The sequence below is a fragment of the Bos grunniens genome, chromosome 8 (genome assembly GCF_055505025.1).
Source record: "Bos grunniens cultivar Pamir isolate PY7600 chromosome 8, Bosgru_T2T1.0, whole genome shotgun sequence".
Lineage (NCBI taxonomy): Eukaryota > Metazoa > Chordata > Mammalia > Artiodactyla > Bovidae > Bos > Bos grunniens.
This window is the reverse complement of record NC_141172.1, coordinates 104,948,894-104,976,694: the sequence shown is the minus strand read 5'-3', so window position 1 is coordinate 104,976,694 and position 27,801 is coordinate 104,948,894. Positions and strand designations below refer to the sequence as shown.

The 27,801-nt window shown below is 48.4% G+C and overlaps 1 protein-coding gene across 2 annotated transcripts in view; it reads right to left on the bottom strand.

Moving 5' to 3' along the window:
* Nucleotides 1-27,467, bottom strand: part of PAPPA (pappalysin 1) — a 267,221-nt gene extending 239,754 nt beyond the window's left edge. Inside the window, exon 1 of one of the 2 annotated variants that reach the window (XM_086413907.1) lies at nt 26,931-27,467. In XM_086413907.1, coding sequence (XP_086270033.1) covers nt 26,931-27,348 — 418 coding nt within the window. In that variant the 5' untranslated portion in view covers nt 27,349-27,467. The remainder of the gene's footprint in view (nt 1-26,930) is intronic. The other variant, XM_086413905.1, reaches the window with a different exon arrangement.
* Between the last annotated feature and the right edge of the window lie 334 nt (nt 27,468-27,801).

The following is a 27,801-nucleotide window of genomic DNA, read 5'->3' as shown; positions in this document are numbered from 1 at the left end:
TGGTCTCCTGGCTAAGCACAGACATCCCCTTCCATGCTCATAAGAACCCAGTGAAGTGGGCTTGACTGATCTTCCTTGACAGAGAAGGAACAGGTGTAGAGAAGCTAATTGGCTTCCCTCCAAGGATCTCAGCTAGAGAGTGAGAGAATTCCACTTGGGCTAACTCTAAAGCCAGAGCTGTCTTCTAGGATGCTCTCTTTCAGGGGGAAAAATCTCTTGGCCCACGGTCAAGGTTCTTGTGCCCCAGCTCTGCCACTTTGCTGCTGTAGGTCAATGGGTGGGCAGTTCCCCCCAGCAAGGGCATCCTCAAATCCTCCCCTATGAAATAGGAGGGTTTTATCACACAGCCACAGAGGTCCCTTCCACCTGAGACCCTCTGTAACTCTGAGATCTCAGGTCTTTCAGACGTCCCTGCCTCAGTTCCTACTGAAGGGGATATAAGGTCATGGAGGAGTGGGGAGGAGGGAGAAGAAGGCCATTTCAGGCCCTCCAACTTCAGGATGTCCACTAGCTGTGGAACCTCAGCCAGGGGAATATGAGCAGAGGTGAGAGGATGTGGGGATGAAAGGGGGAATTTAGGTCAACAATCTGGTTTCTTTCAGGAGGCTAAAAAAAAATTAAAAGCTAAAAGTTGAAGCTGGTCCTTTTTTTTTGTTTGTTTTGTTTTCCCTTCCATGGTTTAATGGCTGATATCAAAGCCACAGAGAAATGCTTGAGAGAGCAATCCTATGGAAAGCTTTTATCTGTCTAGAGGAGGGTGATTAAAACAGACAGATTCGGGTTAAGTATACCCATGGCCCCTGCACTTGGTTCATTGGTGGGGGAGGACCACCAGGGTGACCCTGGAGGACTCAGCAGCACCAGGCAGGTGCCCGAGGGACTTTAGCATCCCCATTCTTCCAGGCCAGCGTACCTTGGCTCAAAGGACGGTGCTTACGCTCAGTGGAAGGAGAAGGCTTGGAAGAAATCACACTTGGCTAGAGGCTTCTCCACACTCTGCTGAGTTCTGGTTGTCTCTCCCTCTGGGTGTGAGAGGCTGGGATATCAAGAGTGACCCTTTGGGGCAATTCACAAGGTCAAGGTCAGCTCAGCATCTCCTATGTTGATCCCATGGGTGGGGCTAGGTCTAGGTGGAGCAGTGTGACCTGCATCCATGGTGGTGCCTGTGTCTGCTCCCTGACTGTGGTCTTTTTCCCTGCTGGGAACCATCACCCGAAAAGTCCCTGATATTATCAGTCCGCTCACTTCTTCTTCTTCTTCTTCTTTTTTTTTTTTTCACACTAGCCTTGTGACCTTGGATGAGCTCATTCAACTCTCTGAGGCGGTTTTCCCATTTGTATTCCAGGGATTAAACAGTCTCATTCTGTATACTTCACAGGTCTTTTTTTTTTTTTTTGAGAGAGAGAGAAAGGAGATAAATGGATGCATATTTCCTTGTAAACTATTTAAGGCCATTTGGATGTAAGGCAAGATGAACAAGAGTATGTCTAAGGGTTCCTAAAAATCCATTTTCTGTATTAATACACAGACTTACATAACACACTGGGGATGGCAAAGTGCTTTTAGGGGCTCAAGGCGCAGCCCTGTTTCCCTCTGGATTGTGACTCTCCAGGCTGCCTCCTTCACTCACATGAAAGCAAGCTCTGTGAATATAGCATGGTCAGAGTTCTAGAGACCAGCAAACACTCATTCAGGTGCTGGCTCTGCCGTGCATGAGCGTGACACTTGGAAAGTCAGAGCATCTCTCTCGTAGAATTAGTCTTCTCATCTGTAAAATAGGGATGATGCGATCTACCTCTGCTGGTTGGAGGGGGAACTAATAAGATAATAAACGTATCCACGTATCCCGACTTGGCACATGGGCACAGGCGATGGTTGGATGGCATCACCTACTCGATGGACATGAGTTTGAGGAAGCTCCAGGAGTTGGTGATGGACCGGGAGGCCTGGCGTGCTGCAGTTCAAGGGGTAGCAAAGAGTCGGACGTGACTGAGCAACTGAACTGAAGCATTTGTACTGTGGACTGATCTGTTGGAATCCCAGCTCTGCTGCATGTTAGCTTGTAGCCTTGGGCAAAATCCCTTCACCTCCCTGATAGTTTTCTCAACTGTAAACTGATAATAACAGTACTTAAGGCACAGTGACATTTTGAGGATTTAGTTAGAGAATACAAATACTCATCTGCATAGCACGTGATAAATGTCAGCTATGCTGTTTAATCAGTATTAATGATAAACGTCTGTGCCTTTTCCTCCAAATTGGGACCATTTCCCCCCTTCTGTGTAGTTAAACTTTATCCTTTCTGAGGCTGTTCTCTGAAAGAGAGAGACCTGTTCATCACTCTCTTTTTCACACGTTGTCATTGAAATTGGTTCATAAGGGCTTTAAAAAAGGAAGTGGGAGGGGGAGAGGGAGAAGACGATAAGGAAGAAAGAGAGGGAGGCAGGGTTGGAGGGGAAGAGGAGTCAGGATGAAGAGGAGGGGAAGAGGAGTCCGGATGAAGAGGAGGGGAAGAGGAGTCAGGAGGAAGAGGAGGGGAAGAGGAGTCAGGAGGAAGAGGAGGGGAAGGGAGGAGGAGGAGGAGGAGCTACATGTTTTCCTTTGTTCACCCTTAGAAGTTGCCCCCCGTGGACGCGGGTGCTGACACTAGAGCTGCCCCACAGAAGAGCGCTGACCTTTGGTCTTTTTGATGAAGATCCACTAACTTCAGAGATAATCACATTGCGTCTCAGAAAACCCTCAAGCCAAAGCCCCCTGCCACCCACACTCTTCACAGAAGCCCCAAGCTCACCCTTCACATTCACAGAATCAGGCACAGTCAGGACTGGAGGCTCCCTCAACAATCATTCAACAACCTTTAACACCCAACCTCCTGTCTGAATCACCTGTACATCTCTACAAGTGACCGTGTATCTCCAGAATCAGACAACTTCTGAACCCCTGAAGAACAAGGCCTTTGCACCTTGGGGCATTTCTCGGTGCTCATCAGTACGCTCTGTCGTGTCTGACTCATTTCAACCCCATGGATTGTAGCCCACCAGACCCCTTTGTCCATGGGATTTCCCAGGCAAGAATACTGGAGTGGATTGCCACTTCTTATTCCACCCAGGGAGAAGCATTAGCAAGCGGATGAGCAAGTGGATTCTTGACTACTAGCACCACCTGGGAAGCCCAGTGCTCACGCAGAGTGAGCCAGAATCCTCCCCTTTCCTCTCCACACAGTGGTGCGGGATCTGGGCTGCAGGAACCCACAGAGTTATTCAGTGCGCTTTACCCAAGGGAGCCCTAGAGCTGTCTGAGGCTTTTCTTTGTGTTATCCTTGGCTCTTCTTTTGCCTAAATCAACATCCTCAAGTCCTTTCTGATTTATTAATCTGTCCATTCACCAGTTCCTTCAACACACAGTCACCAGGCATCCACTGTATCGGGCCCCGGCTGGACGTTCAAATATGAAGATACACCCTCTGCTGAGAGACCTGCTGATCCTTAACGCTAGTGCCAGTCCTTCTGTTAAGGCAACACAGATACAATAAGAGTTGATACTATGCAATTAGGAAGATCTATTATCACCACGTCTGCCTCCTTCCATTATCCCTAGGATCTGATTTGTTCTAATGGCTCTCCAAGCCGCATGAACCTCCTGAGAAACAAACAGAGCCACCACTGATGGTGCGCCATGTACAAGACCAGACCTTTATGTGTATCATCTCACTGAATTACTATACCTACTCTACGGGATAAGTTCTCTTAGTCCCAGCTTATGGGTAAGGAAACTGAAGCTCAGAGTTGGACTGACTGGGCAAAGGTCAACAACAACACAAACAGGATTCGGTGCCAGCTCTCTGATTCCAAAGCCAGATGCTTAGCCAATGCCTTAAGTTTTCTATGGCTAAATATAAGCAGAAATTATTTTTTACTTAATACTTATTTTCTCATATACTCAACGTTTTACTGTTCCTTATGTTAATTACACAGTCTGTCGGTGATAACAAGACAAGAAGCATTCTTAAGACTCCTTGAAGTTTTAACGTGTACAAAGGACCTTAATTACTTCATTCACTTCTCCCAAGAACTCTCTAAGACATTATGTTCACAATTCACACAAATGGGGAAAATGAGGCTCTGAGAAGGTAAAGAGTATACATCTCTTTACATCTCTGCATTTAGAGCCTTAGGAGGCTGCTGAGGACCTAAGTACTCAATCAACATTTGTTGAACAGATGAATGAGCAAGTGAATGAATGAATGAATGAACAAATGAAATAAAAACCCAATACCTGTGAAGAGACTCAACTGGAGGATTCTGAGGTTTGGACTCATCTTTGTAGTACTGGAGTAAGAGTCCTGACTTGGAGGCAGGGCAGGCATCCTGGTGACAATGAGTAAGCCCCTCTGTCTCCAGGGCCTCAAATGTCTATCCATCGAGTAGGAGGTTGGCATTGGTGGGCACTAGGTTGATTGCGTAAAATACTGAGAAGAGCAACCAGAGGTCAGGAAAGACGCTTGCTGTGCGACTAAGCTGTGTGACCCGAGGCAAGTCGTGCTTTCTCTGGCCTCCTTTTCTCAACTCTGAAAGAAGATCGTGGCGAAATCGCTTCTGGGGCTTTTCTTCAAATGTAGGGAGATTTCTAAATTGGGAGTGATGAGACATGAACTTGTGTCCTGATTTGCCACTAAGGTACTATTGATCTGCTGCAAATTCCATCTGGGGTGGCGTCACGACTTTCATGGACCCTGGAGGCTGTTTCTTTCTCCCTAAATATATATATTTTATGACTGCATTGGTATAAAGATGTAATAATCTTTATATATACATATGAAGGGTGTAAAGGGTATATATATATAAAGATTATATAAATCTTTATATTACATATTTAAATATATATAATGAAGGGTGGTTTCGTTATCATATATGTATTATTATACTAGCTTTTTTCTTCTGATTAAAAAAAAATTAAGCCATTTTTATGGGCCTCTTAAAAGTGCTGTGGACCTCAGGCATTGTGTCAACTGCAGCTAATGGATGAGTCAGCCTTGGGTCCATCTCGAAGTAGACGGGTCTTCATCCACAGAATAGCACTGGAGGAGGCATTGAGTGCCTGCTGCCTGCCAATCCAGGGAGCTCGTAGGGATACAGTGGATTCCCACACGACGAGGCCAGTGATGTGACTTTCCTAACCGGCGGAGGCCCACAACAAGGTATGTGAAAACACACGCTAGACAGTGTGGGCTGCGTTCTGGACACAAAAGCTCCTCTGGGGTGAGCCTGCTGTCGCCTCACCCTGGCGCGCATAGCTAGGGGCGATCCTTTCGGGGAGTGAGAAGGCAACCAGAGACGAGAAAGGGATGTGGCCAGACAGGCAGATCCCTGCTTTGCTGGGCTGGGGCATCTGGAATCACTCCCCAAAGCGGGGGTCGGGGTGGGGGCAGTGGGACTGGATGTTTGTCGAGCACGCGCCGTGTGCCAGGCACCGTGCGTGGCTCCTTGAGCGGAGTAGCTCAGGTTCCCTTCACCATACCCCAGCACTGTTTCCTCCACTTACAGATGAGAGAACTGACGCTCAGGCAAGCCCAAGCCAGAGTAATTCGCTGGCAAATGACAGAGGTGGGGTTCAAACCCAAACAATCGGTCTCAAGGGCTCACGTTCCTAAGTTCTGAATTATGCTGGCCAGTCAGGGGAAAGCTGACCACATGAGGACAAAGGAGAGTTTTTAATTATAACTAAATAAAGCATAATAGAGTAAGTTCTAGTGGAGGTATAAGCCAAAGAGCTCAGCGGAGGGAACACTTGATTCAGACAAGGAGGCTCCGGGAAGTTTCCTTGGATGAATGACATAACTAAGCTTGCACGAGGAATTTGGTGGGAGAGGAGGGGTAGGGGGTGGGAGGCTGGGCAGACCAGCTTTCTAGCAGTCAAGAGCTGTGGTCACTGGAAGGCGACTCTGGAGATGGAGAAGACATCTGCTTTTGATGGCACTGAGGGAGCTCGTAGAGGGAAATGGCATAGCTAGCTTGTGCAGGGTGGTGAACGCCAGGTGAAGAGATTTGAAGTTTATTCCATAGACAATAGGGACTCTTTGGTGGGTTTTCAGAAACAGAGTTCATCGGGGTAGGGATCATCAGCTAGGGATTTCATGATGCTGTTACTGATAGAGTCACAGAGCTGAAAGAACCAGGACTCTTTTCTCCGGACACCCTGTCCATTGCAATCCCGAGCCCTTCAGCCTTAAAGACTTATAATGAAAGGCATGGGATGTAAGCAAAAATTTTGAAAAGAGGGCTGATACACTTTTCAAATATGAGTTTTCTATTGTTTAAATATCCACTAAAAAATCATAAATTATGACTCAAAAGAACTCTTTAAAACTCCAGATGGGTAAGTGGTATTTAATTGTTCACTAGGACTTCAGAATTTAAATTTTATTCCACTAGGTGGAGAATGATCTAGCTCAGCTTTGAGCTTGCTCTCTAGCTGACCTTGATCAAATATCATCTACCTTCTGGGGCTTGGTCCTCTCATTTACTGAACTAGGAGAGGGTGGGGAGTTGAATCTCTGAGTTGTTCCCTATCTGATCCATCACACACACTCTTGAGGTGCATGTTGTATCACCTGGGACTTCATACTCTGAATACTTAGCCTGGGACCTGAAACAGATTAGAGCCAATGTATAATCACTGAATGTATGAAATGAACTGAGCTTTTAATTCAGGCGCCTGTGGAATCTTTAGTGGATTTTTAAACAGAAGGTTTGAAATAGGTGATCTTTTTTTTTTTTAAACAAAAAAGCATAAAAATAAGCAGATCAATAACACAGACAGGCTAGTGTTTCCTCTATAGCTGTAAAAGGTGCTGAGGAACTCAAAGACTCTGGAGTAGAGAAAAGACTGAGGGGAGGAGGCCAAGGACCCTGCAAGGTCAAAGGGGAAACCAAATGTGAAAGAAGTAAATGCTAGAGAGGATGTGGAGAGAAGGGAACCTCCTCCACGGTTGGTGGGAATGTAAACTGGTGCAGCCACTATGGAGAACGGTGTGAAGTTTCCTTACAAAACTAAAAATAGAGCTGCCATACGACCCTGCGATCCCACTCCTGGCCAGATACCTGGAGGAAACCATAATCCAAAAAGATCCATGCGTCCAAATGTTGATTACAGCAATATTTACAATAGCCAGGGCATGGAAGCAACCTAAATGTCCATAATAGAGGAGTGGATAAAGATATGGTGTATGTATGTGTATATATATATATATATATATATATATATATATATATATACAGTGGAATACTATTCAGCCATAAAAGCAGCAAAACTGTGCCATCTCCAGAGATGTGGATAGAACCTGCAGACTGTCAACCAGAGTGAAGTAAGTCAGGAAGAGAAAAACAAATAGTATAACATCGCTTATACGAGGAACCTAGAGAAATGTTACAGATGAACTTACTTGCAAAGCAGAAACAGAGACACAGATGTAGAGAATGAATTTATGGATACCAAGGGGGAGAGGGGAGTGGGATGAATTGGGAGACTGGAATTGACGTATAAACACTAACATGTATAACGTGAAAAGTAAAAGTGTTAGTCGCTCAGTCGTGTCCGACTCTTTGCGACCCTATTGACTGTAGCCCGCCAGGCTCCTCTGTCCATGGATCTCTCCAGGCAAGAATACTGGAGTGGGCTGCCATGCCCTCTTCCAGGGGATCTTCCTGACCCAGGGCCTACGTATAAACAGATAACTGATGAGAACCGACTGTACGGCACAGGGAACTCTACTCAGTGCTCTGTGGTGACCTAAGTGGGAAGGCAATCTACTATTTAAAACAGAGGGGGTACATGTATAAGTGATTCACTTTGCTATACAGCAGAAGCCAACACAACATTGTAAAGCAACTATACTCCAATATATTAAAAAAATTTCAAAACCTGAAAAAGCATGGGGGTGGCAGTAGTGTTCTATGAACACCAGATAATTCTGTTTCATCAGACGAGTCCACGTAAGACAACAGTTCTCAACCAGTGAACATGTGGTAATGTTCCTATAGACATTTTTGATCAACGCAGCTAGGGAAGGGAGGCTGCTTCTGCTTCTTGTGGGCAGAGGCCAGGGATGCTGCTAAGCATCCTAGAGTGCCTGGGACAAACTCCCACAACAGAGAATCACCCTTTCCAATATCTCCACTGTGCTGAGGTTGAGGATCCCTGATATGAGGAACTAGGGAATGTTATGGTAGAACATAATGCTTGGGGAGGAAGTTGAATGTGATGCTAAGGAATTCTAGCCTGACCTAGAGGGTTTGTAGTGGGATGTAGTGAACTCTGGGACTAATTCTATATAGTACTTGACCTTCGGGAAGTCACTTAACTTTCCCATACCCCTCAGCTCTCTCAATCTGGAATACTGGGGTTATAAGAGTATCTATTTCAGAGGGTCCTTGTGAAGATTAAAGAGTTAATACACACAAAGTCCTCAGAACAGCGTCTGGCACTATTACGTGCTAAATATGTTAGCTATTATCCTTACCATGTGTAGGTAATAGGGAGCTACAGTAGATTCAAGTTTGAGAGAGTAACAAAAGAATCGCTTCGGCTGCTGCTAACACTAGAAAAATGATCTAGAGCTGCGTGATCACCGTGTGACTGTTACATCCACTCAGTGAATAATCCTCCTTCAATCAGCTTCTGCTTCAGATGACACGGCAAGCGGGATGTGTGTGGGTCTGTGTCGCTGTTCTCTAGCCACTCCCTGTCGGGCTCTATTTTCCAGATATCCCAAGCCCACATCCAACTGCCTCTTCAGTCCAGGACCCTCACAGTTTTAATGAATAAGTGGAAGAAGACAGAGGAAGGCAGATGGAAAGATGGCAAGGCAGAAAGCCTTCCACGAAAGCGGCTGCCAGTGACACACACCGCTCACAGGGATTCCAAGGGCAGAGCTGGGGGCGTGTTCTAGAGGATTGTTCGAGCTTCTGATACTGTTCTCTAGGAGCCCTTGTTTGTAAACAGATATTCTGCTGATGCTGGGCTTTGTAAGGGCAGACAGAGTCTGGTGGGGGTGGGGGTGGGTAGCGGAGAGTGTTGAAGAAAAAGGCAGGTTGTGTCCGCGAGCCTTAGACCATGTGTTTGTTGTTGAGAATACAAAGACCTCACTGTATTAAATGAAAATGCTTGTTTTACAAGGCGAGTGGGAATATGATAGGTACATGTCGAAAATGCTTCGGAAACTGAAACAACTTCATGCCACGAGGGCTTCCTCCAACATCATGCATCCAGGCGCACACACGGATTGTGAAGTCTTGGGGGCAAAAGACAGTCCCAGAAGCTAAGTGACCATCAGCTCCCTTCTCTGCCCGCTCTATGCAGCCAGCCCTTTCCCCACCAGCCCTGCCTCGATTTCACATTCTCTACTGGGTTCCCACCACCTGCTGACCCAAGGTAGAAGCCATTATTGATCTAAAATATTGGAGTTGATAAAGGGGCCTCCATTCATCTAGACCCGGATCCAGAGCTGGGATCTGCTGGGAATACTTAAAACCATGTCACTAAGCAGGACAAGCACTTGAATTTTTTTTCAAAGTAGTTTTCAACTTCTGAAATGAGATTTTCTAACTGTGTTCTAGTAGAAGTGAACGGTTCAGTGGAGGTTTCTCAGATTTTTGCCAAGGACTCACAGTGGTGTGAGGACAAGAACTGGAGTCTCCTAACTCTTGTCCTCGGAGAAGGCAATGGCAACCCACTCCAGTACTCTTGCCTGGAAAATCCCATGGATGGAGGAGCCTGGTGGGTTGCAGTCCATGGAGTCACTAGGAGTCGGACACGACTGAGCGACTTCACTTTCACTTTTCACTTTCATGCATTGGAGAAGGAAATGGCAACCCACTCCAGTGTTCTTGCCTGGAGAATCCCAGGGATGGGGGAGCCTGGTGGGCTGCCGTCTCTGGGATCGCACAGAGTCGGACACGACTGAATTGACTTAGCAGCAGCAGCAGCAACTCTTGTCCTAGCTCTAGCATGAGAAAAGTGAAAACAGTGAAAGTGTTAGTCACTCAGTTGTGTCTGATTCTTTTTGGCCCCATGGACTGTAGCCTGCCAGGCTCCTCTGTCCATGGAATTCTCCAGGCAAGAATGCTGGAGTGGGTAGACATTCCCTTCTCCTAGGGATGTTCCCAACCCAGAGATGGAACCCAGGTCTCCCACACTGCAGGCAGACGCTTTACTATGTGAGTCACCAGGGAAGCAGAGAGCCTGGTAAATAGGCTACATGGATGGAAGGATACATTGGTGAGGGCATGGACTGATGAAAGGGTGGAAAGATCAATGTATGGAGGAGGGATGAAGGGAGGGTGGGAGGGAGGGAAGGAGGGTAGGTGGGTGGATGTTGGGTGCTGCCTGGATGGATGGAAGAGTAGATGGATATTTGGATTCACAGATTCCTGGGTAAAGTCCACAGTGAATAATTACGATAAGGACCACCTCAGGCCACTTTGGAAGTGAACTTGCCTAGTTTAAAACTCAGAGAAACTCAGAGAACAGAGTTTGAATAAACAAAGTTGTAGATTATATTTCTAAGGAATAAACGAACTTCTCCTCAGAGGGAAAAAAAGTCCCCAATTCTATTTACTCCAACAAGGGTACAGATGAAGGAAAGTGCAATTCCTCAGTCTGATATGACAACTCAGCATCAACATTCTCATTTTCACAGATCTCCTAGAGTGTTCAGATTTGAGAGCTGGGACCAGGCTTCAGGAAATGACCCCTTAGGTCTCCTTCTTTTAGGCATTTAAGTCATCATTTGGGGGCCATAGACCCCTTTTAGAAATTGACGAAAACTTTCAACCCGCTCTCCAGAACAATGGGCACAGTCTCAAAGTTCTACAGAAAATGTCTTGAGGACAAGTGTCTTCAAGTCCTCCTGGAGCAAAATGCAAGGAACCCCTCTTCCCCCTATTGGTTTAAAATATTAGTGCTATTCAGATATTTTAGTTGGTACTGGTATTAGCAAGGAAATAAGTGGTAATGATATTCACCAAAATATTAAGTAATAACTAAACAATGAACTAAGCAATAACATCACTAGTGAATTCACACCACGACAGTGGTATAATCGACATTCTACTCTTGGTCTCGTATGATTCATTTTCCACATAGAGGTCAAACTGATCTTTGGAAAACAAACACCAGACCTTGTAACTTCCTTGGTTGAAACTCTGATAACTTTCTAGTTCATCTAGATCAAAATCCACATTCCACAACCTGGGCTACCTTTAGCTTCAGAAACATAGGTCTCGTAATGGCTTGACTATCTGCTTCTTCAACCTGCTAAATCTTCTTTGTCCTGCCTCAAGCTCTGTGCACTAGCTCTTCTGTCTCTTTCTTTTTCTCTCTGGAACTCTATTTGTCTTTTCATACAGCTTGTTCCTCCTCATCTGTCATTCAAGCTTCAGCTTGGCCACCTGCATCGATGTCCTTCTACTCTGGTCATTCTCCACAGCATCCATTTTCATTGCTTGTCACTGTATAAGCCCTTACAACTGATTCCCTATGTATGGTCTTTCTCTCCTCACAAGAATACTAAGTCCACGAGGGCAGGGAACTGTTCTGTCTTTAAGCATTGCACCTCTAAGAGTATTGGGCACATACTACATTTTTATTGACTCTATGGAGATGCATAGAGGGTTTTGGGGAAGCTCTGGTGTGTGGTTTAACCTCTCCCATTCTTGGGACTTTAGATTTCCCAGCTATAAAAGGATAGTTTGGGTCCTACTCAACTATAGGAATCAATGATCTAAAATCTCTATGACCAAGTTCAAGTGAGCTGGACTCAAATCCCAGAAAAATATAACTAGATAGAACAATGGTCAGGAGAACTGGACTCTTGTCCTTCTCTGTCTCTGAGTTGGAGCAGAACTTGGAATCTTTTCCCTGCCTCCTCTGGCCATCAGATTCTCTCCACCTGTGAACTGAAGAGACCAGATCAGAAGTGCTGCAAATTTATGGCATTCATGCATCCAGAAGTCCATTCACATATCTGCCAAACCCCAGCAATGTGCCAGCCCTGGGAAGGTGTGCTGAGATGGCAGGCATGCTTCTCGCCCTCACGCTGTGTTCACATCCTCTGGGAGGTCTCCAGGGCACAGGGGAGGCTTGCAGAGCACATCCTCACCATTGCAGCTGGTTCTTTAGCAGCTCTCTCCAGGGACAGGATAGGAGAAACTGAGAGAAAGCCTGGGGGAGAAGGACTGAAAGCCAATAGAATGATATACTGGCTCATCAGAAAGAAAGGAGGCTTAGTAACAGGGGAAAGGTGGCAGGAATATATACAGGGATTGGGTCAGCTCAGAGGAACCAGAGCCGTGTCGAATGGCTGTCATTCACAAACACGTTTGCTCTCATTGCCTGGCCCTTCGAAGGCTCATCATCATTTCTCAAAGCACCTTTCCTTTCAGACGTCCTCTTTTCTCCCTTATGCGGAGCCATCTCCAATTCATTTCACAAAGTCGACTGAGCACCACCAGCATGGCTGGCGCTGTGTGACAGGTAGGAATAAAGCAGCGATAACGACAGAAATGGTCTCTGCTCAGATGGAGCCTGGAAACAAGTGGAGAAAGACAAGTACGAAGGCATCACAAGAGCATGACAAACGCAGTATGGAGCTGTTGGGTTTGATTCGGGTGGTGATAGACTGAATCGTCGAATCATTTCCTAGTGTCATATTCCTAAAAGCTACTCTAGGTCAATGTCCTTAGCGGAGACATGAATCAAAGAGTGTTTACTGTTCTACTTTGACTTACAGTTCGACGCTTAAAACGTCATGCATGGTACACATCCTTATGCAGGGCAAGGCGCACATTCCACACGCACTCCACCTACTTCACGAATCCCCAACCCTTCTAGGGGGAAGGGACCTTTTTCAGCCCCCCAAATCTCAGAGTACCTTCTAGCCCCCATAACAAACATAGATGTGCAACAACATAGTTTTTCTGCTTCTGAGCTTTTCCAGGACTCTATTAATTGCTTAGTTATAGCAGTTACCATGATGTCATGTAGCTGTTTACCAGTCTGCTTCCGCCACCAGGACTGGGAGTTCCCCAAGGGATGGAACTGTGCCCTGTTCTTTTTAATCTGCATCTCCTAGCTCGGTGTGTAAGACGCAAAGACGTAAAGGTTGCTCAGTAACCAAATAGATGGGTGGATGGATGGAAGGAAGGAAGAAAAGAAGGGAAGCTTACCTCTCTGAATAAACTGCCATTTCCCATTCAACTTTGCAGAATGTCTAGGACAGAGGTTTGGCATGTAAGAAATACTTAAGTTAATAAACAGCTGTATGACATTTCTAATAAGCTCACTAACGTGAACCCACAGATGTATCCATCATCTGACACTGTAAAGGAAAACAAAGTGTCGGGTGGAAAAAGCACTGATCTGGGAGTCACGAGATCCCAGTTCCAGTTTCAATTTTGCTACCAGTTTGTGCGCTTAACCTCACTCAACCCAGTTTAACAAGTTAACTTGCCTAGATCTCCGTTTCTTCATCTAAAAACTGAGCAGATTTTATAAAGCAGACTCTATTGTCTTGGGAAAGGGAAGAACAAGATATCATATTTGCTGCTAGCAGATCAGCTCTAATCAGCCCAGTGGGGTTTTTTGTAAAGGAGTAATCCTGTGAACTCACTACTGGCTCTATAGAGGCTTAATCAGCTCCAATGAGAGCACATCACAAACCAGCCTCGTTACTCCAGAGTCGTTCTTCTGCTCAGAACCCCTGGTTCTCACAGCATACCACCTACATTGGGCCCAAACTGGCTCTGAATGTATCAGGTCCCTCCTCAGATGGTGAGAGGGTCGCCGTCTCTGCTGAGCATGTTCCTGGGGGAACATTTCTCAGGCCCTGATTCCCAAAAGTGAAAGGGGCTCAGTCATGTCTGATTCTTTGCGATCCCATGGACTATAGTCGGTGGAATTCTCCAGGCCAGAATACTGCAGTGGATAGCCTATCCCTTCTCCAGCAGATCTTCCTAACCCAGGAATCGAATCGGGGTCTCCTGCGTTGCATGCGGATTCTTTACCAGCTGAGCTATCAAGGAAGCCTGATTCCCAAAAGAGGAATCCAGAAACATGTTTGGCAGAGCGAATCTTTGAAAGTTTATTAGCTCCTGGTAGACTATGTAAAAGTGGGAAATGCTCTGGTAGACATCAATGGCCTTTTTGTTCAAAAGTTACTGGCAAATAAAATATATTCTGAACAACAAAGAGATTTCTTAGCCAATCTCTTTAAAGTCTTATAATGTTCATTCCAGTTTTTCTTCCATCTCTCTCTCCCTCTATTCCTTCTCTTTTGTCCTTCTCTTTAGTCTCTGTAGATGGTTGCATTAGCCACTGGGGGTAGCCTCATCCATCCAACCAGCCAGCTAGGCAGCCATCTATATAGCATTCACATATATTCATCCTTTCACGGAACATTTACTGAACAGTTACTGTATTCCAAACAATGCACTAGGCCCTATGGATAGAGAGAAAATTAAACTGGCCTCAGCTCCAGTTCCACGACCCTTAAGCCGTGAGGCCTTCAGCAAATCATGTCACTTTCTAAACCAAACTCCGAGGGTCCGGTGTGCAGCCCTCGGCACAGGGCCAGCACACAGTCAGTGCTCGTTATGAGCTGGCGGCTTTTATTACTGTTATTACCGCTGAGAATGCGTCTCCTCCCTCAAGGGTATATAAACAGCGGATAGAGGATTCCAGACCCCAAGGTCACCCCAAGGGCTCACAAGATCAAGGCCAGCCGACGGGAGGCCCGCCAATCACAAAGGAGGGAAAACCCAGGCAACAGATATGACAGCTAGGACACCCGAGGCCCAGCAAGGACCTGCGAGGGGGGACCAGGGTGGAAACCGGAGGAGACAGCAAAGCTTGGGATTACGTGCTGCTGTGCACACACAAAACAAACGCTTCGCAAATGGGCAAAGGACAGAGTGGGAAAGACCAAGGTTAGTCTGGGGCTTGGATTAGAAAGGCCGAGATGTGAGTTGAGGAGGCGTCGACTACACTGTCCCTCCCCCAGCCCGTGTTTGGGAAGGCCAGATTATCTTTTCTTTTCCCTTCTGACTTCTTTGCTCAAGGGGAAATGGAATTAACCACTGTGTAATGTTTCTGAGTGTGACGCACGGGCCAGGTCATGTGTTTTGGTTACGTAATGCAACATGCCTGAGGTTCCCAAGCTCTTTCTCCCAGAATCATTAGAAGTGTAGCTGGTTCCTTTATCCACTCATGCATTCATTAAACAAAAAATCTCTGTATTTGCTTATAAGCGAGGCGTGCGGCCAGGCAGTAGAGAAGCTGAGAGGACCCCTAATTTGCACAGGATAAAACGTGATAAAGAATTCCAGGTGTTTTGATAAATGTGTGCAGAGCATATCGAGACAGATGCATAAGAGAGGTGGCAAACAAGCGGTATTTGGGGAAGAGTCAGAAAGGGTTTCCCAGAAGAGGAACATTGAGCAGAATCCTCTAGATGCTTAAGCGCTCTGCAACACGGTGCCTGCAACATTTCTATGTGGGGATAGAAAGGTATGTCAAGGATCTAGGGGATCTAGGAGGTATGTCAAGTAAAGAAAATGATGGGGAAAAGCCTATGGCATTTATCTGGGGGACTGTAAATAACTGCAGTGCTATTGAAGGGCCTCTAGCTAGAGGCAGTAGAGGCAGATTAGCACTGTAGCAAGATTTGACTGCGGAAAGCTGAAGGACAGGTTGAAGGAGGTGTTGGAGTTGAGGCTCAGAGAAGTGGGCACTTACAATTCTAAGGGAAGAGTCAAAGCAAGAGATGAAGAAAGCCTAAGCTAAGAAAGGGGAAGGAAGGTTGGCTATAAACATGTTAAAAAGGCAGGACAGACAGGATAAATATGCTTCTGCTGCTAAGTCGCTTCAGTCGTGTCCGACTCTGTGCCACCCCAGAGACGGCAGCCCACCAGGCTCCCCCGTCCCTGGGATTCTCCAGGCAAGAACACTGGAGTGGGTTGCCATTTGGTGGGTGACATATCTAGGGCAGGTGACACTAGATGAGGACAGAAGGAATTTTGGAAGAAAGAGGATTCAGCTTTGGACATGTTGAGTTTGAAATGCAGGCTGACATTTTCAATAGACAGCTGGATCTGTGAGTCCAGAGTCCAGCAGAATCTGGAGATAAATGATGCTCCTCAGCAGAGATGGTACTTTGATAGGGAAGGATGCAAAGCAAGGAGGGAAGCAGACCTAGCCCTGGCCTAAGACTCAGAAGACAGAGGATCTTACCCTGAATGGTCACTGGTTTGGACAAGTCACTGTTTCTACCACCCCTTGGTTTCTCATCCTGGGAACGAATGGCTCTGATGCTGACTCTCAAACCCCTGGGTTCTCTGCACTTATGGGAATGTTTCTTCACCAGAGTAGAGGATGCCTTCCTTCCTTACATTTTATGTGTACTGCGCATCTCTTAGAGCAAGGCCACCTTGTTCCTGATTGGCCTGTTATCAGCTCTTTCTCTGTACTCTTACCAGCCTCTGTAGCCAAAAGATCTCCAGTTTCATTGGGGGAAATAAACCCCTCTTTACAAACATATCTGGTGATATTCTGCTCAGCTGTATTTCTTGTTTATAGAGCAAAAAGAATTAAGAAGAAGTGGATGTGGGACAGATGCAGGAATAGCTTCTTGCCTACAAAGGTGGTAGGTACAGGTTAGACCACCAGTCTCTTAAAGGCAAAACAGCAGATCAGGGATCCGTAACAAGTTCTATGCTCCCCCATCCATATACTTGGCCTCCCAGATGACTCAGTGCTAAAGAAGCTACATCCAATGCAGGAGATGCAGGTTCGATCCCTGGGTTCAGAAGATCCCCTGGGGAAAGACATGGCAACGCACTCCAGTATTCTTACCTGGGAAATCCCATGAACAGGAGCCCGGTGGGCTACAGTCCAAGGGGTCACGAAAAGAGCTGGACATGACTGAACCACTAAACAACGACCCACGCACTTCGATCCCAAGCTGCGATCCAGCACCTCCTAGAGTTTCTGTCTCTGTTTCCTCCAAATGGACTGGAACCTGGGACCCTCTCAGGTTTTCCAAAACTGAAACAGGGCCATCTCTCCTACTCTTCCATGGTCCCTGGGTTTGTGACAAGTAATACTGGAAAACATTCTCTTTCTCTTGTTGGAAGAAAAATCTGGGGATGACAGTGCTGGGGATTCCCAGAAGGAGAATAGACTAACAGATGGCTACAGACTCCCGAGTTCTAGTATTTTAATCATGAAGTGATGTGATTAAAGTGATAAGCATGACCAAAAGGCCAATGGTCTACGCCAGTGTCCAGCCACTTGCCTGGAATGGCTTTTGTACAGTAAGAAATTATGAAACCTGAGTATTCTAGCCATAAGCCAAGATGTGATCTCACTGAAAAGGTCACTTGGCGAGTTTTTTTAAAAATATATTTACAGCAGCTATTATTAGCAATATCATTCATGTGATGGCTTCCAGCTCTCGGGAAGTACCAATATTCCCTACATAATGTCTTCAGTCAGTCTTTGATGCAGATTCTACCCGTCGGTACTCTGCTTGTGGACAGGAGGCTTTTTGAGGAGACATTAAAGCATACATGTCCATGAGAGAGCCACATTCTAAGTTGGGGTCAGCCAGTGATACCTGAGCAAGAAGGGGCGCCATGTCCTTTTTCAAGGACGAGTGTAGCTGGCAAAGAGGAGCAGTGTGGGCAAGACTTAGTCCCCGAGGGGCACAAGCGCCACCTGGTGGAGGAAGCCTCACTCAAAAAGGAGGAGCACGGGAACGACTGCCAGCACTGATCGTGAGGATCACGGGGCCCCAGGGGACCTCTGCTGGACAGGCCTCTAGGCCAAAGACAGACAAGGATGAGCTCCTCCTCACCCCCACTGTTCGGATGAGGAAAGTGGGCCCCAAGAAGGAAAGTGCGTTACCCAAAATCAACAGCAAGCTGAGGACTGCGCTGGTCTGGACCTGACCCCCGCCCTCCACCCCCTGCCCTTAGCCCCTTGTGCTTCCTTCTCCAAACCCCACAGCCTCCTCCAGCCAACCCCCCTCTGCTCTGAGGCCTCTGGTCCAGAGTGACTTCTCATCACTGCCTCCCTCCTCTTCCTGCCACCCCAGCCCCACGCAACTCCCTCTTCCTATTTTGTCTATGTTCATAAACATTCACCCAACATGATGAGGTGAGTTTCCTTACTCATTCGTCTTCTGCCTCTTCTTCCTTCTCACTTCTCACCCCCGACTCCAGAATATAAACTCCCTGAGGTCAGAGATATCTTCTTTTGTTCCTTGCTTTGTACTGACAGCCTAAAACTGTGCCTGGCATGCAGAAGAAACTCACTGAATACTTGTTGAATACTTGGGCAGGGAGGGACATGTCCTACACTGCTCCTTGTTTTTAATCTGCTTTGCTTAGAGTCTGTACAATGAACCCATGCTGCTTCTGTGACAGGAAATGATAAAGTGTTTATTCTCTTTGTCCTTCATTTTAGTTTTTGTTTTATGTGAAGACGACAGGAACAAGCCTTTCCTGAGTGGGGAGGGAGGGAAAGGCAATTCCTAGCTCTGCCAAAGGAGATAAACATGTCTAATTTATAGAGTTATTGAGAGAATTAGAAATGGCGTGTAGCAAGGACCGGACACACACAAGACCCACACGAGTTAGCGTTTACTGGGTGCTTCCCCGTGGTCTAGATTCCATTACTAAGCGTTTTCCACATGGAGGCCCAGTTAATCTTCAAAACAACCCTATGAAGTAGGAGCCAGTATCATCCGCATTTCACGGAGCGGAAAAGTGGTGCTTGGTGATATTAAGTAACTTGCCCTAGGTCACACAACTGGCAGGTTGGAGAACCAGCCAGTCACACTCAGGCAGCCTGACTCGAGTTCTACCGTCAATCATTACAAAATACGTCCTCAGTAAACATATGCTCCTTCCTCCCGTTTCCTGAGGGTGTCAGCTCTTTCTTAGTCAACTATAGTTTATCCTCCTCCTCCATCCCCACCGGGCTCTAGAAGGTTCTAGAAGGCTTCCAGGGCCATGGGAGATGCAGAGAAAGAAGGAGCCAAAAAATAAAGAAAGAAAGAAAGAAACAGGGGTAGGTGGAAACGTGAATGAGTGTGTGTGTGTGTGTGTGTGTGCGCGCGTGCCTGTGTGTGAATGGTCACAGTGTGTTTTGGGCTGTCACAATGATTAGGAGATTCTAGGGGATTCTTATGCACAAAACCAAGGATGTAAAATGCTTCCCAATGCTGGGGATGGTTCCATACAGCAAGGAATGCCCTCACGGACATTTCTAATTGCTCTGCAAGGCTCCACCTGCCCCTCCTGTCTCTTGTCTTCCTCGAAAGCTCTCCAGGACGGCCAGTCACCTGGGTTCACAGGTGTATAGGAAGAAGGGCCGAGGGAGCTCCCATGTCTGCACCCTGACTTTCATTTACTCTTTGTGTGACCTTGGGAGAGTCCCTAACCCGCTCCAAGTTGCTGAAATGCAGTTGGAAACCTGTCAGCTCACAGATCACACAGGGATCTAAGACTTCAGCTCCTCCTGTGGCTCTCCAACTCTTTTAAACTTTTTATGATGGAATTCTTCAATCAGGCACAGGAGGACAGACAAAACCTGCATTGAAGCCCGTTGTTTTCTGTCATCTGGCTTCAGCGATCATCAGTCTGCCAATCTTCTTTCATCTACCCCTCTTCCCCCCAACATCCTAATTTTTTTTTTCCTGGAACACTTTAAACAAACAAAATAGACATAACGTCATTTTATCCATAAATACTTCAGTACGCATTTCTAACAGAATAGATCTTTAAAAATGTATAATCACAATACTGGCATCATGACTAACAAAGTTAACAATGTCAGCCCGTGTCCACTTGAATTCTGTCACTGAGAAACTCACACAGTCCTTCAAAGGAAGTCTTGTAGAATCACACAATTCAGGCAGTATAGGGGAAGGGAAGGTACAGGACGCAGAATGGTTTGCTTCCCTTCATCTTTTCCCTGCTGCTGCTGCTGCTGCTAAGTCACTTCAGTCGTGTCCGACTCTGTGCGACCCCATGGACAGCAGCCCACCAGGCTCCCCCATCCCTGGGATTTTCCAGGCAAGAACACTGGAGTGGGTTGCCATTTCCTTCTCCATCACCTCTCCTCAGGGCATTCCTAAGATTGTGGAAATCTTAGGATTTCCAGTGTGAAAGCCCCTGTTTCATTGCTACCCAGCTACGCACGCTGAGAACACTGAAGCAGAGAGGAGCAGTTAAGTTGTCTGGGTCACACGGCAAGTGAGGCAGACCTGTTAATTCCAACATCAAAGGATTCCAGTGAGGTCACACATAGGGAAAGGTTTGCTAACTCAATCACTGTTTATTGTTGGAGTGTGAAGAATGATGATAAAGGTGCCTTTCCAGGAACAACGTGGATCGTACAAAGCACTCACATCTCTCACTTTCTGGATCCTCCAACCAGTGTGGACCTATGGACTAGATTCTGATCTCAGCCGAGAGCTTCTCCTGCCATTGTCTCACCTGGTTCTCGTGACAACATGTGAGATGGGGGTGTTGACTGTAACCACACCTGCAACTCTCTCCCCAGAGGCTCCAGGTCACACAGCTCAGAGGAGGCCAAGCTGGGACTTGAGTCCAGAGTTCCTGGCTCTCAGTTCCAGGTTTTCAAAGGAGCTAAAGGGCCAAGACCCACAAGTCAGGTCTGAGTTGAATGTTTCTAGTAAGTGCATCAAGGCATGAAGCAGAGTCCTCAGCGCAGCAAGAAAAAAAGATAAAAGAGACACTGAGGGAAAGGAAATTAAATTCCAGAGACGGGGCAGCAGGTGAGGGGAGAAGCAGGCACTTACTGAATTCTTAAGCCCTGGACCAGCCATAGGTAGATGAGGCTCAGGCTGCTTGTATAGGGGGTCCTCCTACCTGGGGTCCCTGGGGGTCTTCTCTCTCATCTAAGACACCCTACAGCCAGCGCTGGTTTCAGAGTGATCATAAGGTGAGGGGATTTGGGATGATAGGAACACTTGCCTTCTTTCAGGAAGGACTAGCCCTGGGCAAAGTGGGGAATGCCTTAGCTGGGGTTCCTTCCCTCCTTCCACCTCTTATTCCTCAGAAAAAAAATACACCTCACTGCTCAAGCATGGTGAGAGGTCCATTTGAACTCAGATGTGTGGCACTCCATGTATTATCCCCTTTGTGAAGGAGTGTTTGCTCTTTAAAGGAGGTACCAGAAGGTGAGAATGTGGCTTCACATACAGGACCAGATTTGAAAAAAATGGAATGTCAGTGTGCGTGTGAATGTACACACACACACATACACACACCCTGCCCCTAGGAACCACAGTGGAATTGGGAATGGAAAGGGGGTCCCTTCTGATGGTAATTCAGAACTGGAACAGCTGAACTTCTCTAAAAGCTCTGCCACCGACCAGCTGGGTAAGCAGAAAGCCCTACTCCCTACCCCTGCCCAAGGCCTCAGTTTCTCCACCTGCAGAGCAGGGAGACATCAAGCAGGATCAGCGGTTCTTCTGATGTGGTGGCCCTTCCACATCTCCTGAGAAGGTTTCGAAAAACACCGCTGCCCAGGCCAGTGCCAGACCGTCGACCTCTGAATCCCTGGGAGGCAGCTGGGCAGCAGGAGGTTTTAAAAGCTGGTGATTTTCAGTGCTATGAAATGGGAGCAACTCAACCAAATCACCTCCCAGGCCACCTTGAGAGGGGTAGCTTATGGATACAGTTCAGTTCTCAGCCCCTGTGTGATGCTGGCCCTCAATTTCCCTCTTTCTCCATGGGCTGCTGGACACAGTCCATGCGTGGCTGACCATGCAAAACCCACGTTCCTGAGCCCTCCACCTCTTAGCCTCCAGTTTGCCCTCCTCGGTATAGTGGGGCGAGGGTGATGCAGCCTCCGTCACCCGATCTGTCCACGTGAAGTGCTGGCTGGGGCAACGTGATAGTCAGGGGAGTGTCTGGGGAAGGAGTGAGAGGCATGTGACCACAGAGCTGTGACCGGGATGCACTGTGGCCACTGTCGGGCTTCTGTTCCTGAGGGTGTATTCTCCCTCTGGGTGCTAACTGGCTTTCCTAGTCATTGGTCCTGTGCTGGTGGCCCTCCTCTGGCCCTTATCACCAAGGAGTCATCCAAGTAGGTCAAAGAAGAGGAAATCAAAGTGCAAGGAAGGGATCTGAAGGGGCCCAACTGTTTGTTCCCCAAGATACACTGTCTACTCTAGACAGACTCCCCAGCCACTCCAGCAGGGAAGCCCGAACATGGCATAAACGGGCTGAAGGCAAGGTGGCGAATTAGGAAAGGCAAGAGGGTTACTTACTGGATCCAGCTACCACTCACAGCCATTGACTGAGTCCCCAGGACGAGCTGGTTCTGTGCCAGGTACTTTCTGCCTGCCTGTTTCCCTGCATTATCCTGATACCACTATGCCCGTTTTACAGAAGAGGAAGCCAAAGGGACAGAAAGACAAAGTGACCTGACTCAAACCACACAGGAAGTCATTGGCAACAGAAATCCCAAGCCCCGTCTGTCTGATAGATAGTTTGGTGGGAAAAGAAAAAAAAAACAAAACAAAAACCAAAACACCCAGATATGTGAGTCACATCCAGAGTTCCAAGGAGATTTAGATTCACGTTTTATCCCATTTCATCTGCAGGAATACAGTTAGCACACAGAGGGGCAGAAAGGAGTTGTCCGCAGCAGGTCTAAAGAAGGAAAGGGGGCCACTCCTTCTCTCTCCAAAAGTACTGCTGAAGAAGAAGCGGACACTTGCAGCTCGAGGTCACACCTGGGCTCTGTCCACTTCGGGCTAAGTAGCTTCCACCCTCTGAGACTTTGTTTCCTCATTTGGAAAACAGAGGTGACAATGCCCCCCTTGCAGGGTGGCTGTGAGGGTGAAACTGGCAGACACAAGGCAAGCACCTAGCTCAGCGCCTGGCACCTGGGAGGCACCCAGGAAGAGTCACTTTCCTTCCTGCCACTAAGTATCCTCAGTCCACAGAGCCAAGGCTCTTTTGGGATTGAGTGGGTTGTGGGAAGTGCGGGCTGCAGAAGGGCGGAAATAAAGGTCTCTTCTCAGTAGCCTGTCAACTCAGTAGTCCAACATTTAGAACAAAGGAAAGAAGCATGGCAGGAGGAGGTGCTGGAGGGGATTCAGGTAAATCCTTTCCTTCTTGTGAGCAGGGATTCTGGGTCACTAAGGCATGGGGGCGGGAGGAGGTAGCCGTACTTGTGGGGTCCACATTTCACTTATCTAGCAGGTCAGAGAAACTTTAACAAGATTAACTGCTGCTCGGGGCCTCTGCTCCTTGGAGCAAATTGAGTCTTGTTTTCTTTTTCTTCCCCTTCTTTCTCTTTCTGTCAAACTGGAGAGGTATGGTGGGGGAGGGCAGGTGGGGATGAGGGGCAGGGATCTGGATCCTGCCTGGTACGCTATAAAGGCAAAAAGATGTGTCAACAAGCCCCCCTCACCCCCAGACTTGAAAGGGAACCCCAATTGCCATGCCCCAAGTGGCTGGGTGGTGGGTCTGTGAAGGGTGGGAGGTGACGGTGTTTCTCGGACGGGTTTTCTCAGCAGGATAGTGGGTAAGGCCTGGGAATGGACAGGACCAGGCTCAAATCCTAGTTCCTGCCACAGGGGACCCCTCCCCTGGCTGCATCTATCTCCCTGTTTGGCCTAAGAGACAAGATCAGGCCTGGGGGACCTCCTAGGACCCTTTTCACAACAGCCTTAAAGGACTCTTCAACCCTCAGACCATCCACCGTGGGTGGGCCATTCAGAGACTCCGGCACACAGGCACTTTCTAACTTTAGCTCTGCTTTTGCCTGCATAAGCCTTTTCATTTTTATTAATACTCACACACATATATATGTGGGCTTCCCTGGTGGATCAGATGATAAAGAATTTGCCTGCACCATGAGAGACTCAGGTTCAATTCCTGGGTTGGGGAGATCCCCTGGAGGAGGGCATGGCAACCCACTCTGGTATTCTTGCCTGGGAAATCCCAAGGACACATGAGCCTGGAGAGTTACAGTCCATGGGGTTGCAAAGAGTTGGACACAACTGAGCAACCGACACACACACATATGTACAGACATGTGTATGTGTGTGTGTGTGTGTGTGTGTGTATATATATATATATATATATTCCCCCCCACCCACTGCCACTTCCCTTTGGGAAAAAATAAAAGGCATGTTTTCTGAGCTTCAGGAACAAACTGCTCCTTCACTCTTCTCTGCCTCTCTGAGCGCCTGTCTGAACTGGTGTCAGTGAAGTTTGAACCGGGGTAGAAATAGCATCCCAGGCGGATCTGGGAGCATGGCCCGCCTCCCAGCAGCGGCGAGGCCTGCCTCTGCCAGACGACAGACCCGGTTAACAGCACCATAAAATTAGACCTTTACGAAACCCAATTGAATCCTGCAGCAAAGAGTGATGTAAGGCAGCCTGGCCTGACAGCGAGGCAGCAACCTTCTGCCTGAAATAGCAGTGAGGTCCCTGCTGGGAGATGCCTGCTCTCTCAAGATAGGTGACCAGGGATTCCTAGGAAAGTGGCGACGCCCCGCCAGAGAGCGCCAGCAGAGGTCAGGTGGCCAACCAGGCACCCCAGGTCGCTGCGGGAGGACGTGGCTTGACACCCTCGTCCAAATTGCCCACCTCAGCCGGCCCTGCCTCTCCCAGCCTGAACTGACACGGAGGAAGGAGCTGCAAAAGTGTTTCTGCAAAGAACCTCTGTTTGTTTGCGTTTTAATTCAAGGAGAAGCAGGTTCTTTTCAGTCCCACAGCCTGTACCGTGTGGAGGATACGCAGAATGAGTCTTTTCTGGCTCAAGGCCAGGTGTTTACACACCGTCAAATCTGGCTCAGATTCAACTAGGGGAGGGGAAAAAAAATCCACCAGAATCCTAGGGAGAAAAGCTCTGAGCTTTCTGGGGCTACACAGCAGCAGTGACTTTTTTTTTCTTTCTCGTTTTGAGAGGAATGTTATTTCCACACATAAAATGGACCAGGCATTTTATACAAGCAATAATAACCTAACGTCCCCCATCCAATTAAAGTATTTTACTGCACAATCTTTGTGTGAGAGAGTGAATGAGTGCTCAAGAGAGTATGTGTGTCAAGAGGGGGCTCCTTGTCTGAATTGCAGACATTTATAAAGCAGGCTCCTGTGGAATCTCAGGTGCTATATGTACGTGTTTGTTTGTTTTGAAAAAGTGCATTTACTACCTTTTCATTGATGATACCTCTATAACCCTGGGCTCTCCACTCTGGAGGAGAAGGTTTCCAAACCCCTGTACCATAGGTATAGACTAGGAAAAAATCAGATCTACTCATTAAAAAAAAAAATCTCCAAGTAGCAGGCTCTGTGTTTTTCCTGTGTTCCGAAAGAGAAGTAAACATACCACAGCCCTGAATTATAAGCATCAGCATTACTATTATGAGTACCGTCTCTTCTCTACATTATAAACCCCTCTGGCTGACTGGGGCTTGGGGGCTAAAACTGAATGAGCTCAGTTTCCCTCTCCTTCCTGAGACGCAAAAAAAAAAAAAAAAAAGAAAGAGAAAAAAATAGCATATGATGACGTCAGGCATGGGGGAAAGTCACTTTGTAGCTCTCGGTTTGGGATTCGGTAGCGGGAGAGCGGAGCTTTGCGGTATGTGCTTACTTAGTACGGCAGCAGAGTTTGGGTCCCCGAAATGGGCTTGATGTAAATAGGACAGAGTTAGCAACATTTGAGAAGGTCCATGCCACGACAGAAAGAAGCCGGACTGCCCGGAGAACTCAGAGCTCTCTCCCTTCTAAGAAAGTGTGTGTAAGGGGGTGGGATCGCAAAACGCCTCCAACACGTTTCCTGGCTGCATCGATGGGGGAACCCCTACTCTCACTCTGAGCCATCCGAGGACGGGGCAAGATTGTTTGTGCAGGGAGGGAATCTCCCAGCCAGCAGAGGCAAAACTTTCCTCCTCTCCTCCAGCGCCGCCCCCTCCCTTTCGGCCCCCCAGTTTTATTAAAGACATTGCCACAGATTCATTAAGAGGGGGGAAAATGGATGCTGGAGGATTTCTAAGGTTTGCAACCCTCGCGAAGTGTCCGGTTTCACTGTGGGTTTTGCTATGGAAAGGGGAGGGTGTGAGGAGGGGAACCTAAATTCATTACGGGCTTGTAAAAGTCCCCAATGAGAAAAGCGCCCCGTTTCGCAGCCTAGTCCCGGGAAGACTGGCTGGGTGTGCAGGCGGAAAGTCTCACCCCAGCTCCGAATGACAGGCAAGGGGCTTGAAAAGAGAGAACACGGGACGGCAGTGTGCGTGCGTGTCTGTGGGTGGCTGGGGGTAGGGGGTTCATCCCAGAGGCAGGCAGCAAGTACAGAGCGACTTTGGGGCACTTCAAGTACTTTTAAGTCCTAAGGATCACAACAAGCTTGTAGGCTTTCAGGGTAACTGGGCTAAGTAAAGCGGGGATGGGGGTGGGGGTCATCTCCATTAAAAAGCCAAAGAAATCAATGGTCCCTAGCTTCTATTCGCATGCATCCCAACTGGGTCGTCCTCCCCACCATCCCGAACAGAGACAGTCCACCTGAACATCCAAAACACGATTCTTGTGCACAAGGCTCCCCGAGACCAGCCCTCATCAACTGCGGTCTGGGGTGGCCGGGAGCGCTCCCTGCGTTCTTCCGGAGGGGCTAGGCAGAGACACCTTCCGAGCGCGCCCATTCGGCAGATGGGGCAAAGTGAGGCTCGCGGCTCGTCCTGGAGCCTCTGAGCCGCCAGCTGAGCGGCGGCTCCTGCACAGACACACCCTCCAGCCCCCCGACCATCCCGCCACCCGCGCCCAGGCACCCGCGCGCCCCTGGGGCCGCGGGGCCGGTGCAGCGCCCGCCCGGGAGCCCTTGCCTACCTGTGATCACCGCCGGAGAGCTCTGGCCCCCCTCTGCTCGCAGCCACACTTGCAGCGTGAACGCGTCCCGGGGCAGCTCGAGGTCGGCTCGCAGGCGCAGCTGCTCGCCTCGCCCGCTGAAATAGAGCGCCCGGCTCGGCGGGCTCGGCTCCTCCGCGGCGCCCCTTGCCTCCCGCTGCTGCCGCCGCCGGGGGACGCGCACGGCTTCCCAGGCACCGCCCGGCGGCGGCGGCGGCGGCGGCGGCGAGGCGCGGCGGCCGCGGGCCGCCCGGGTGGCGCAGGTGGCCGGGCCGGCGGCGGGGCGCGGGGGGCGGCCGGCCCGCGGGTCTCTCCGGGCCCGGCGGGGGCGCTCGGCCAGCCCGCAGCCCAGCGCGGCGCTCAGCAGCCCCAGGCGCAGCACCCAACTCCAGAGCCGCATGTCCGACGGTCCCCCCCGCCCCCCCTTCGCCCCTGCACCGCCGCCCGGAGCTGCCAGCTTTAGGAGCCTCGGCGCCTCGACTTTCTTCGCTTCTTCACCCTTCTTGGGCGAGCCCCCCCTTCCACTTGCTTTTTTCTTTTCTTTCTCGCTTTCCTCCTCAAGGTGTGTGCTCCACTCCCCCCACCTTTGAAAAAATACAGCCCAACTCCTCCTGGTTGGCAATTAATTTCTCTCTCCGCTCCTTTATCTGCCTTATTCCCCCCTCTAACAGCTGGTTGCCTTCCTCCTTGTTTTATTTCATTTTATTTTATATGATTTCTCGCTCTTAAAAAAAAAAAAAAAGCTCCTCTAAGACACTGATCCGCTGAATTCCCTCCCCCCCAAAAGATGCTCTAATTTATTTATTTTTTGCGTCCTTTATAACACAAGCCACAACCCCCTTCTCCCCCCCCC